Source organism: Drosophila santomea, chromosome X (assembly GCF_016746245.2).
Source record: "Drosophila santomea strain STO CAGO 1482 chromosome X, Prin_Dsan_1.1, whole genome shotgun sequence".
Classification (NCBI taxonomy): domain Eukaryota; kingdom Metazoa; phylum Arthropoda; class Insecta; order Diptera; family Drosophilidae; genus Drosophila; species Drosophila santomea.
Window position 1 is genome coordinate 19,152,343 of NC_053021.2, and position 12,569 is coordinate 19,164,911.

The following is a 12,569-nucleotide window of genomic DNA, read 5'->3' on the forward strand; positions in this document are numbered from 1 at the left end:
CCGGCCGTTTGTCCAAAATTTGAACAATTTATGCGGCTGGCCAAAAATATGCGTGGTGGCAAGTGCGTGACTGTAAATGTCTTATCCGCACGCATGCTGTGCGACTCGCCTATAATTCCCAGGCAGTTCTAGCCGCCCAAAGACCAACTGACCATCGCTGTGCAATCACCAGCATTTGAGATAATACAACACAAAATCACTTCTACACTTTCTCGAACAGAGGTAATATCTCATTTTTTAGAAGCAACGTGGTTTTGAGCATTATTCAACGAATTTTATATATTTTTATTTAACCAAAAAGCTGATTAAACAAAATCAAAATACGTTGATATGGCGTTCCACAAGCAGCATTTTCACCACATAAAGTTTCAGATTTCAAAAGCCCAAGCTGGTTTCATTTTCAAGAATGTTTTTTTTTCTTTTATTTAAATTATCATGTATACATACGGAGAACTTAAAATACAAGTTTAATTTCTTTATCAAAATACATTGTTATACAATTTCTTAGTTGTTGTCGCTTGCATGCTTGGGGTTTATTTCCATGGATTGGTTTTATTGATATTACATATTTAAATCTCCTCCTCTCCTCGTTCCATTCTCCCTTACTTAGTTAATTAAAGATTTAGTTTAGCTTTGCACACCGCGTTTAGTTATCATTTTATATATTCATGTATATATATATATATAGGTTTATTTATTTTCTTTGTTTTTTTTTCTCGTTTATTTGCATTTGTAATATTAATTAATAGAAAAAAATACTAACAAAAAGAAGAGGTTGTCTTGGATATATGTATAATATAAAAGGGCTTTTGCGTGCTCGCACTGAAATCGGAATCCCCTCCCTGCACGCATTTGCCATTTACACACATTAAACTTGCATACAAAATACAAATCGCGCGTATAATACAGTGTATGAAAAACTGCGCCCAGTGTTCGCAGTAGTACATTTACCCCGAATTTGCTTGCCAAGCTACACACACTTAAAATACAAAAACAAACGAAATGAAACGAAACGAAATGTACGCAAATACAAAAACAAAATTACACAAAAAAAAAAAGAATTACAATTACACAGTTTGAGGAAGAACTTTTGGCGAAGAGTCCAGCAAAACGCGCACGCACACAAAAAATACACATATAGTTACAGCCCTTCCTCGACATCTTTTCAAGCTTTTGGGGGGGTTTAGAGTACAGAGAATACAGAGTAAGTTAAAAGAACACTAAACAAAATTGAACTATGAAACAATTGAAAGCACTTTGCCCTATGTCTTCGTGTGTGTTTGTGTGTGTGTGTGTGTGTGTGTAGTGTGTGAGTGTGTTGTGAGTGTGCTTTAGGTGTGGGTGTGTGCGTGGCCTGGTGGGAGCCGTTGGTCTCAGAGTTATACAATAGTTGTCTTCGGGGGTATTTATTATAACATAGCATTTTCTCTCTTTTTTTTTTTAGCTTTTTGTCTAATCGGGCAGGCGGTACGGTAAAAAGGCAAAAAGATACATTAACAGATCACTTCATGCTGTTGCCAGTCGTCTTTTGTTGTTTTCTTTACTTTTCTTTACTTTTCTCCTATTCATTGAGCAGCTGGTTCAGCGGGACTGGGAGTCAAGAACTCAGGTCCTGGTTCTACTTTACACTTCTAGATTGCTTTTATTTTGTTTTTTGTTTCTTCTTTTTGTTTTTTTTTTTGTCGGTTTCGGCAGCATTCTGAGCAAAATCTCAACAATCAGTTCAAAAAAAATGGTCTTTTGTTTGTCATTGTGGACATGGAACATCACAATTGCAGACGGGTTTCAAATGTCTTTTTAAAATATAGGATTGCACATGGCGCTCGGTACTCGGTGCTCGGTGCTCGGTGCTCGGTGCTCGTTAGGTCGATCCATGTCCATGTTGTAAAATAATCGTATTTGATGGCGATTGCTTCTCAGTTCTCAGTGCCCCCGCGTTCACGATACTGCTTTCTTAAGGGATCAGGATTCGTTTGGTTGGTTGGTTGATTCATCGTCGGTATAGCTTCAGCTCCCTCCCACGTCTCGCGATCTCTGTACCCCTCCTCTACGCCTCCGGCGATCACCGCCTACATGTGTATCGTGGCCGCCGTGTAGCGGGCCTCGCCACGCCGCCATGACCACTGGCTGGGACGGAACTGTGGAGAAGGTAACGATTAGTGGGGTTGGGAGTCACACTCGATAATTACTAGCAACTAAAATAAACAAATACTCCTATAAAAAGGTCATTATTGATAAAAGAACATGCTTGCAAAGGCGCACAAACCTGCTTGGACTGCATGTAATTGAAAGAAATGGAACAGCATTGAGTAACCGCTGAGGGCATAGCATAAATGCTAACAAGAAACTTACCTGGATGAGCAGCTGGCCGCTCTTGGTGTGCGGATTGCGGTACGCGTAGAAGAGCCACAGCGTCACGGCGAACACCAGACAGATGGGCACCATGAAGCCAAAGGCAACGCCCACATTCTTGTTGTCCGGTTCCGCCTTCGATAGATCGGCGTTGCCGACCTTTCCGTCCCTATGGACATCACTGGAGATCTCCACCCCCGTCTTTATGTATGCCGTGGCATGTGGTGCCCTCGTGCTAATCACGCTGGGCTCCGTGACCGGCGTGGATGAGCCGGTGGATGCCGTTGAGGGATCTGTCGCACCATTGCTGGCGCCACTGTTCGCTGAACCGCTCTTTCCCTGGGCGGCAGCATTGTTACCCTTATCGCCGAGGGCCGGGCACGAACTATTGGTATGAATGGCGGTGGTGTCACATCCTGAAATCATATCATAAAGTACATTCCCATAAGGGGATTGCAACCCGGCTGAGCTTACCCTTTTGGACCCACTCGTGCTTCTTGCGGTCGGTACCCGTGGAGCAGCGATTCAGCGCCGAACACCATAGGCACTGCAAAATATGTACCATTAGCTGGTGAACTGAGCAACTGGCAATGGCGGAGCACTCACCGTAAACGTTGTGTTGTGGTTGATGCACGAATTGCAGTCATTGTAGCCAAGGCAGGTGGGCTGTGCCGCCAGCCTGACGATGGTGTTGCTGGTGATCTCCTGCTGCTGGAAGGAGACACGGTGGTACTCGTAGATTGTCTTTCGGCGAGCAACTGGCGAAGTGAATGAATATTGATTAGCTGCAACGACTGCGACAACGAAGCGAATAGTACTCACAGTATAGTTGCTTGTCGATAATGTAGGCGTCGGAGAGGCCAACCTTGACCGGATGCTCCTTGTCCTGGATGGATTTGATATGCGTGGGCACCAGCAGGTATGTGAAAGCAATGTCGCCGCTCTGGTGCAGGGTCACGCTGAACGTAAACTTGCCGAACTCCGGCTTGTCCTGCAGCGTCACATTTTCCCACACGGCGGTGAAGGCGGTTCCTGGAAAACAAGACATAGTATTTGAATTTTCTAACACCGCAAATTGTTTTATATTTTCGGCACTGGTGCACGAACAAATACTTTGCATATTTTGCCTTACAGTGCAATTTATAAGGAATCTGTACAACGAAACTAAATTGCTTTTGTACATATGCATATCTCTTAGCCGTGTAGTTCTTTGTATTCTTTGTTTAACTATTGGCACCAGAAATGGAAGCTTCACAAGGATTAGGTTATGATTACTTATACAATGTTGAGTAATGAACAAACAAAGCGATAACATTGTTTCAATAATTGAATGAAGCTGACTCAACTGAGCAGCTGATAATTGGGGTAAGCTGATAATGCCAAACGCATCATTAAATTGAAGTATTATCAATCATATTATCGTAATACATTTAATGGTTTTCCAATCATAAATTCAAATTCTCGTTCGAATTGCAGACTTTAAACTCACCATTGTCGTGCAATCGGACAAACGAGTCGTTGGACATGCTCGTATCGAAGTTGGCCATCAGTGGGGCAATGTACTGGGTGGCCGCCAGCCAGGAGTGAACGTACTCGCCGGTGTAGAGGAATCCGCCGGTGGCCACCGTAATGTTGCGCACATAGTGTCCGTAGAAGGGAAAGTCAAACTTGAGCTCTACCGTCATGGCCCTGCGGTGGGACGAGGAGAGCATGGTGTTCACGGGCGTCTTTTTCAGTTCGTTCCACAATGAAGACACCTCCTCCTTGTTAACATAGAGCACGCTGTTGTAGTAGTCGTGAAAGTCCACGGTCTCATTCAGCGACGCATTCTTCACCGCCGCCTCGATGTCCTCCTCGGGCACGTCCACTTTGGACACGTCCACATCGATGACCGCCGGCGAGGGATCCGTCATGGTTGATGCCACCTTCTTTGGGTAGCCCGACTGTGCGAACAGTGTGGGCTTCTTGTTAGCCGCCGCAGCACTTTGGCTCGTGGTGTTGGAGTCCGATGTGGCCGGAGCCACATCGTATGTCTTCCGCTGTCCGGTCCCGTTGACTCCGACATTGTGCACGTTGTAGGACACACTACCGCCGGCCGCCTTGTTGTCCACGGTGGTCACCGTGGTCTCTGCGGCCACACCACCAGCTCCTCCGGCTCCCCCAGCTTCCGCACTGGCATTGGCAGACACGACGCCTCTGTAGGTGGTCACCGATGGCACCGGTGGCGGCACCACCACTGCTCGCCTTTGACGGTGCAGCTGATCCGCACTCAGTGGCACCACTCCGTATGCGGCAATGTTCGGTAGATTTGAGTCCACGATCTCGTACGTCTCCTGATGCACTAGAAGATGATAAGAAGAGCAGGGTAAATGTACATGTACATAAGTGTAGAGGGGTTCCGTGGCAGGAAATGCCGAATTGAAAGGATTAAACTGGTGATTGTAATTACAGTTCACAGTGCTTGTTCACCAAGTGGGCTGCATATCCTGGCCATGTTGTTGGGCTCTTTAGGGCATACAGGACATTCGTTGGGGCTACAACCGCATTTCGTGCTCATTTGCGTGCCCATTTGCTTGTGTTGTAATTAACCCAGCTGCTACTACTTGAAGCCCTTCTCGATATTGATTTTCTATTTCCATTCCTCACATGTGCACTGATACATGCATGTACATGGCACTTGGTACATAAATACATATGTATTATGTACATATGTAGATATGTACATATGTGCATGTGCTTATGTATGCACTGCTACGATTACCACAATACCACATCAAATGCCATTGTCGACCGCCCACCACCACCACCACCCATTGCAATTACAACAATTACAGCATGCGGTTGGCGTTTTTCGGGGGGGTTGGTTGGGAGGTTGGGCGTTTGGGCGTTTGGGAGGTGCATGCAAAGCGCAGAAACAAACAATATTGATTACAATTGCTCCAGCCATAACTAGCTGTTGGCCCATACTTTCGAATGCCAGTGTGTTGGCCGTGATTGATTGATTTATAATTGGTTTGCATCGTTGTTACTCCAAATTGGATGCTTAGTATGGGATAATGCGTTTCGATTCCGCACATTATACTACTTTAAATGTTCATAGTAAAAGGAATGCTATTCAAAATGAGTAACTCATCTTTGTTCGTCGGCTGCTGAAAATGCTGGGTCATTGAACCTATCTGCCTATCTGCATTTGTTGGCCCATTTAATGGACTATAGGATAGACTATAAGACAAAGTTGCACCAGTTGAACCATCCAACGCATCTCTGCATAACCTAAAATGATGTCAAATTCTTTTCGGTCAGCTTCACACACTATGAGTCCGGTTTGCTATCCAGAAAATTGGTATTGGAGCACTTTCGCCAGGGAAGCGTTTCGACATCGCTCACCCGTGAGACTTTCGATTCGCCTCGTTAGTCTGCGCACTTACCATGCTTCGTAAAGTGAAACATGTGTTCGAAAAATCCCAATAAAAAGTTGCCATTTACAGTGGGAAAAACAATGATCCTAGTTGAAACTTAAAAGCATTTAAGCATTAGGTTCTTGAAATGAAAAACTGACAGCTGACAAAGTTTGGTTAACACATTTTTGACGGATTTTGCATTCAAGAAAATATAAATCCGGAAAAATAAACTGGGTAACCGCCCATTTGTTCGGCAGCTTTCTTAATAATTATTCGTTGCAGATGCGAGAAAAAATGACGCGGCACAGCGGGATGACATGCACATCCATTGGAAGCGTCACCTGCCACCCGCCACCCGTTACCACCCATCACCCGCTACGCCCACTGGGCGGCACCTAACCCCCCAAGAAAACCCCAACAACCCCACCAACCCCGCTGTCCAGGCCAACGATCAACGTTCGCGTGACGCCGATCCAATTGAACCCAGTGTTAATTGCTGTAAGTGGCGGTTTGTAGTCTTTCCCCAGGGTTTCTGTTATGGTCGTTGAAATAATTGGCGTAAATTTATGCCGCACTTGATTGAAAACCAATTCGTTTTTCAATATACGTATATATATGTATATATATGTACTAGTATCTCCAGTTCCGTATTCCCAACTCAATTTGCTCAAATCAATTGTGAATCAATGTAGTAATTAATAATAGTACTCTTAGATTTTAGTTCATAATATTGCATAAACGAAACAAAAAGTGTCATCATATGTACATAGATATGCATATTTCTCAGTGTAGTTAGGCATGATAACGACCTTTGGCTTGCCGAAAATAATTTGCACGATGCTCCACTTTCGGGGGAAATCTTTAATTGTTCGACTGCAAAACAAGGTGTGAAGGACGAATGAATCAATGAAAGTCGATCATATCGATGATACAGACACGCTCTCAATTCTATGATGCAAAATGCTGGATGTAATACGAGTATGAGCACTTGCACGTTTTTGTTGAGTGCTTACCTGCATTTCCCTAGGGAATTTTCCAGTACCACTGCTCGCACATCCCTTACTGAATTTCAATTATTGCTTACGCATCAAATACCATGTCGCCAATAATGGCTTATCAGCAAAAAGTTCTGTGTATATATTCATAAAGTAAATATTCGTCTGAGATCGTGGCTTTTTGAATGGCCTATTGCAGCTCGAATGAAGCACAACAATACGTTTCAAAGTTGTATTTATGTTAGACCCCCCTTGGGGATCAAACGCCAAGAAGAAATGTATTTACCAATGCACCTACTCGATTTGGGTGTCCAACATAAATACATATGTAGGTACAAAAGTCGATTTTCGTATTCGGTCGAATTTGCAGTGTGGAATCACTTGACATTGAGCTCGGGAATGCAAATAAGCCAGCAACAGTGCTCTTTCTTCTTTCAATAAATATGTATGTACGTATGTTCTTGAGCAAGTAGGTATGTATTTCGCTAAACTTAATTGCTAATACACTGAGCACAATTCTAATGGTGCCATAAAACTAAAAGCTAACTAACTAATTCCTCATAAGTATATGTTTTGATATATCAACTCAATCCGTCTTAACATTGTTGCTGAGATTTTGTTTCACATATTTCAACTTTTTGTTACCTTTTTGTGCAGTCGTTTGTTCTGGCTTGTGCAACCTATATTTTTCCGTCGCATTATTGCCACCTGCATCACTGATAATTTTTTATCAGCATTTCCCTAAAAAAAAAACCCAACAATTTGCGTCGCACGCTTTTACCTGAACTCGCTCAGTTAATTGACGGGCGGTAGAAAAACGTAACTAAACACGACTACACTGAGAACAAGTACATGGTCACAGGACTTATTCACTGCTTAGGTAAAATAAAATAATTGCAAATATGACGAGTGACGAATTAAAAATGATTGTGGCTTATACTGTACAAAATGTTTACTGTGACATTCTGAATGGTATTACTTTCTTATGGCCTAACTATGTATATAACTAAGTCATTATAAAGTAATTTGGGTGGATATTTTTGTTTATAACGTAGATTGCCAAGTCCGAGTTTGAAACCCAGTCTGTCTGAAATATAATGCAAAATCACTTCTTTCTGTGTACCCAGCGCCGTGCATTTGTATCCGCTGTTTGCGCTGGACAGACGTGTCCGGAGTGCTAAGACATTAACAGTTCTTCGGTCGCCGTTAGGCGGAAAAGCTTATCAGCCCCATCCATTTTCATTTTTTCATTTATATTTTTTTGTTTGTTTGTTTCTTGGCGCAAAAACGGGGGCAAGCCGCAGCTTTTTATTCAGAGAAGCGAACAGCAGGGCAGCCAGATGATCATGATGATGATGATCTGGTGCTAATGATGATCTGGTGCTAATGATGTTCCCATGGCCAAGAGAAACATTGACAAACGATGCATTTGTCGAATTGCGCAGATCTGGCGGATCCACAATGGGTTTCAGTTGTTCGTTGGCATTGGTGGGAAGTACATACATATTACTAACTCCATGAATAGGAGAAAAGATCTGCAACTTGAACTTAGATTTCAAATGGAATCAGCAACTAAGCATTGGGAACCTGTTTGCGAAGCTCAGTGTTGTTATCTGGCTATAAAGCAGACCACGTCGGCTTAGTCAAGCATTTTGAGCAGCGCCGACCGAAAGATAACCTTTTTGTCATCTGAGGTTTCGTAGTTTCCCTTTTTAAGTTTCTAAGCTTCTAAGAAAACGCCTCGACTGTACGAAATAGTCATCAAAGTTGCTGACCTGACACTTTTGACACCCCACATTTGGGTAAACAAAGGAAATTGCTAGATAACTGAGTTTGGAAAGCACATGTTTCGAATGCGAATGAAAACACGAATTGAGTTGGTGGGGATGAAAAATGCATTGTACGAAAAGTAGAAAAGTTTTCTCGTTTCCGATGACGCACTATCCATGAGTTAGTTAGTTAAGTTCATACGCCAGGTTAATGCAATTTAGAAACTTTCACTGCTGCTCAAACCGGAAAAGCGGCGGTTACAATTGACAATTTGATAATTCAGAGTGGCTGGCACACTGCAAAACGGGAGGAGTGATAATCGAAGCGGACAGAATGGCTTCTGTTCACTGCCTCCCAGAGATTGGAGCACTAAGCTAACGCCCTTGATAAGCGATGGTGCCAGTAGCGGACTGACGCCAGTTTCAAGTCCAAGCCTCTTAGTGGGTTGCGAATTGCAAGTCAAAATCCTGATAGTGATAGGACGTTGGGAAATGTGCTATTCCCAGTTGGAAACCAGAACGCAACTAGAAACGTAAGAAACCAGAACGCAACCAGAAACGTAAGAAACCAGAACGCAAACAGAAACGTAAGAAACGTAAAAACCTCACGCAATCTCTTCAAATTATGTATATTCAAATTCTGCAAGAATTTTATAGAAGTGTATGGCAGATCAAAGCGGATGTTTCGCACAAACTTGTAAACAGAAAATGAAGCAAATAATTGTAAATAAATTAGTTTGTAAATACCCAATACTATAAACAGTAAAACGTGAAGTCATTTCTATTCGGCCTCTTTGTTTTTCATAAGCAAATCTAGGAACAAAACACTGCAAGAAACAAAGGGCTAGATTCTAGATCTCGATAGCGATAGGCAGCGGTGGCCACGCAGATAGCCGACTGCACTTTAACTGATGCCAAGCGACTGGATTGCTGAAAATAAATGAGTAAATGAGCCGATAAGGAGACAAAGAAAGCGAAACGCCGTACAAACTGAATCAACAAGACGGAAATACATAGGTGTAACTGTGTGTGTGCGTTTCTGTATGTGTGTGTGTGCGTGTGCAAAGTGGGCGCATTCAGTGGGTGGTTGGTATTAAGCGTTACGTCAGCGATTTTCCCCACTTACCACACCATCCAAGCCCCCCTCCCTCTGTAAACTATGTATGTGTTTTCTTATTGGGAAATTGCGAAATGAAAACTGAAAAGTGCCGTTAGCCGGTGGCAGCAATGTTGCCACCTGTCGCAGAAACGCGCGAAAGCAAAAGAACGGTGGCAAACGAGTTGCCAGCTTGGTAATGTTGTTTCTGTTATCTACGTTACAAATTATTAAGCAGCTCCAGCGTTTGCGTTTCAATTGCAAATTGAGACAAAAACAATGAGCTTTTGCGCCCCAATCAGCGATTTCAATTGATATATGCAGGTTGTTCGCCTGGTGGCGACGTCGCAGATGGAAAATTGTTGCACGTTAAGTGGAGCATGGCGCAAATGAGCGCGCAGCTCTTTGCACAAAACAAAACTCGAAATAATACAAAGTCTAAGGCGGCGGGAGTTTGATTTCCTTTTAATTTGTTGTTTTTTTTTTTTGTTTTTAATTTTTTAAGGTGGTTTGTTGGGCCACAGGACGTTGCCTATTTTCACACTCAACTGCTCTGGCACACACACACACACGCACACTCGCTTTTCGTTGTTGTCAATTAACGCATTTGATGTGCCAGCACACGAAAAAACAGTAGAAAAAAAGAAGTAAATACAACATGGCAGCGGTAAATTTCACCATAGGAAAAAGTACCAACTAATCTCCCTCCCCTTCGCCAACAACATGCCTTTTGATGATGATTTGTCTTTTTTATTTGCTGTGAACGTTGTGTACAAACAACAGGCCATAAATACATTGAATACACCTTCCAAAAAAAATACGAAAACTACGCGCCATGTGTGCATAGCCCGCCCTGCAAATAGATGGGCCGCTGTCCTTTTTTTCAAGCGTTTTTCTGTCTTATTGGAATCTTTCGTCTTATTCGAACTGCGTAGCGTACAAGAAAATAACAACCAGATTTACAGCCAACACACACACGCACACAAACAAAAGCACATTGACAGAAGACAACACATGCACACGGGCGCAAACAGCACACGCACGCAAACACACACACACCAGAAAGGTGGATAAAGACAGAGATGGGTAAAACAAAAGAGATAGGGAAGTAGGCAAATAACTGCGAAGCACCAATTATCAAGTTCACTTACACACGGCCGACACGAATTCCGATGCACTGCAAATGACGACCAAAAGGATCGCAATTTGCGCGCACGCACTACCGACACTCATCGCCATTGTTCAACCGTTATTTCTGCCACCGTTCGTTACGTGTGAAAATTAAAATACGAATGCTGTGCGACTAGCGATGGCACGCCAGGCGATGTTTAGTCGATTGGCGGCGGGCGCTGCCAGATGTGTCATATATCGACACTATCGCTCTGATAAAAATTGAAATAATCGATTGAATACGGTTTCCATGCAACATTCGATTTCCGTTTTGAATTCGATTGATGGCCCAATTTTGAAATAATAAACACAAATACTGGTAAAGTATATGCAGAAATCCAGTACAAGTATAGATATAAACAATTCAGCACATTTACTTTTGCAAATCGCACGCTAAATAGCATCAATTGCATTATCCCGACCACTGATTGTAGTTGTACACCTCGTTTGGGGAGCAGAGATTCGGATAGTTGGAGTTCCGACCAGTAGTACATTCCGAGGCGGCAGAACCCGCCCTATAAACCGGGTTATTCAACACATTGGTGACCGCGTAGTTGCAAACCAGCAGAGTGGCCTGCACGTTATTGGCGTCCGTAAATCGGGCAATCGCACATCCCACTCGGTTATTACGTTCGTTGACCATCGTGGTGAAGTGGCCAATTGCTCTGCAAACGAGATGAATGAATAACGAAACACCCTACTGTTTGGTGGCCATAATGCAACCGTTGAACTTACGGTCCTCCACGCATCTGGTAGCTCTCAATGTCGCCACTGGTCGCATCCCGATTCTCATCGAACCAGGCGGCGATTCTCTGGCGCAGAAAGACCGCCACATCCACGCTCCGGGTGAAGAGGATGCTCAGATTCTGGCCCGCATAGCGATATGTGTTCGTGTTGCGGCATTCGTCGTGTGCCATGCGGCACTGCAGCGCATTGTAGGAGGCCAGTTGGGCCAGTGTCGCATCCCAAGCCATTGTGGCCATTTGGACGGCACTGGGGAAGCCACTGACTCCTCCGCCAGCGATCAGGTTACGGCGCTCATTGTGCAGCTGGAGGATCAGCTGGATGTGGGCATCCACTTGGACAAACTCGCCGCTGCAGCCGCTCACAAAGCGCTGAAAGCAGTCGACGAACGGGATGAGACAGGATTAGACAGGATCAAACGTGATGGCTAACTAGCAGTCTGTTGAAATATGTATGTATGGATTTACTTACTCCGCTGGATTGGCAGGCCACGTGTCTTCCACTGGGACAAAGTTCCGGATCACAATAGTTCTGAGCGGAAGAAAAAGCAGTCACAAGGACCAAGAGTAAAAGGGCAATCCAAAATAGAGATCGTGACATTTTGGTTTCATGTACGGAAAACTACTAAATTGTTTACACATTTTGCAAGCAGACGTAACTTTAAATGAATGGAGCGACTCACGTATTTATTTAGGCCGCAGCCTGGCTGTTTTGAAAACGAAGTAAACAAGTGTTTTAAAAAAAAAAAAAAACCTATGTACTTATATGCGATTTAATGAATGCACATTCGAGTACAGTGGGCATTATAAGTAAATGCTAGCTCCTTGTTTAACCTAAGTGTAGATTTATTTTACCAAGTGAATCTTTTCCTGAACCTGCTGTTCATATTTTAATGTTGAAAAATAATTGCAAATAATTTCGTACTTTTTCAAAATGTCAAGATATAATCCCTATGGGGACCAAACCGTGGACACAAACCTTTTGCGAGCGGTATTTAAATCGTTACCGCCGCCGTCATAGTTTATAACTATTAAGTTATTTA

The 12,569-nt window shown here is 43.4% G+C and overlaps 2 protein-coding genes across 3 annotated transcripts; both read right to left on the reverse strand.

Annotated features, from left to right (window-relative positions):
- Positions 1-392: 392 nt before the first annotated feature.
- Positions 393-10,928, reverse strand: LOC120455213 (plexin domain-containing protein 2). 2 transcript variants are annotated; one of them, XM_039641174.2, is made up of 7 exons: positions 10,765-10,926; positions 3,842-4,693; positions 3,175-3,384; positions 2,959-3,110; positions 2,827-2,899; positions 2,353-2,768; positions 393-2,138 (listed from the first exon to the last, which is right to left on the reverse strand). In XM_039641174.2, exons 1-7 carry the CDS (start codon positions 10,850-10,852, stop codon positions 2,070-2,072), a joined length of 1,860 nt encoding a protein of 619 aa, XP_039497108.1. In that variant the 5' UTR covers positions 10,853-10,926; the 3' UTR covers positions 393-2,069. The 2 variants fall into 2 exon arrangements, with proteins under 2 accessions (XP_039497108.1, XP_039497107.1); XM_039641173.2 differs by lacking the exon at positions 393-2,138 and adding an exon at positions 2,174-2,275 and having other exon boundaries at positions 10,765-10,928.
- Positions 10,929-11,125: 197 nt separating this feature from the next.
- On the reverse strand, positions 11,126-12,244 carry LOC120455951 (antigen 5 like allergen Cul n 1). Its single transcript, XM_039642494.1, has 3 exons — positions 11,999-12,244; positions 11,519-11,898; positions 11,126-11,448 (listed from the first exon to the last, which is right to left on the reverse strand). Exons 1-3 carry the CDS (start codon positions 12,125-12,127, stop codon positions 11,196-11,198), a joined length of 762 nt encoding a protein of 253 aa, XP_039498428.1. The 5' UTR covers positions 12,128-12,244; the 3' UTR covers positions 11,126-11,195.
- Positions 12,245-12,569: the final 325 nt, after the last annotated feature.

Bases quoted from the DNA above. Each gene is read 5' to 3' on its own strand.
- LOC120455213 (XM_039641173.2), bottom strand. From the start codon at position 10,852: ATGGCGATGAGTGTCGGTAGTGCGTGCGCGCAAATTGCGATCCTTTTG. The intron at 3,385-3,841 runs GTGAGTTTAAAG...CTTGTTTTCCAG, and splicing joins TGTCCGATTGCACGACAATG to GAACCGCCTTCACCGCCGTG. The intron at 2,900-2,958 runs GTGAGTGCTCCG...CATATTTTGCAG, and splicing joins ACCACAACACAACGTTTACG to TGCCTATGGTGTTCGGCGCT.
- LOC120455951 (XM_039642494.1), bottom strand. From the start codon at position 12,127: ATGTCACGATCTCTATTTTGGATTGCCCTTTTACTCTTGGTCCTTGTG. The intron at 11,899-11,998 runs GTAAGTAAATCC...GACTGCTTTCAG, and splicing joins TGGCCTGCCAATCCAGCGGA to CGCTTTGTGAGCGGCTGCAG. The intron at 11,449-11,518 runs GTAAGTTCAACG...TCTCGTTTGCAG, and splicing joins TACCAGATGCGTGGAGGACC to AGCAATTGGCCACTTCACCA.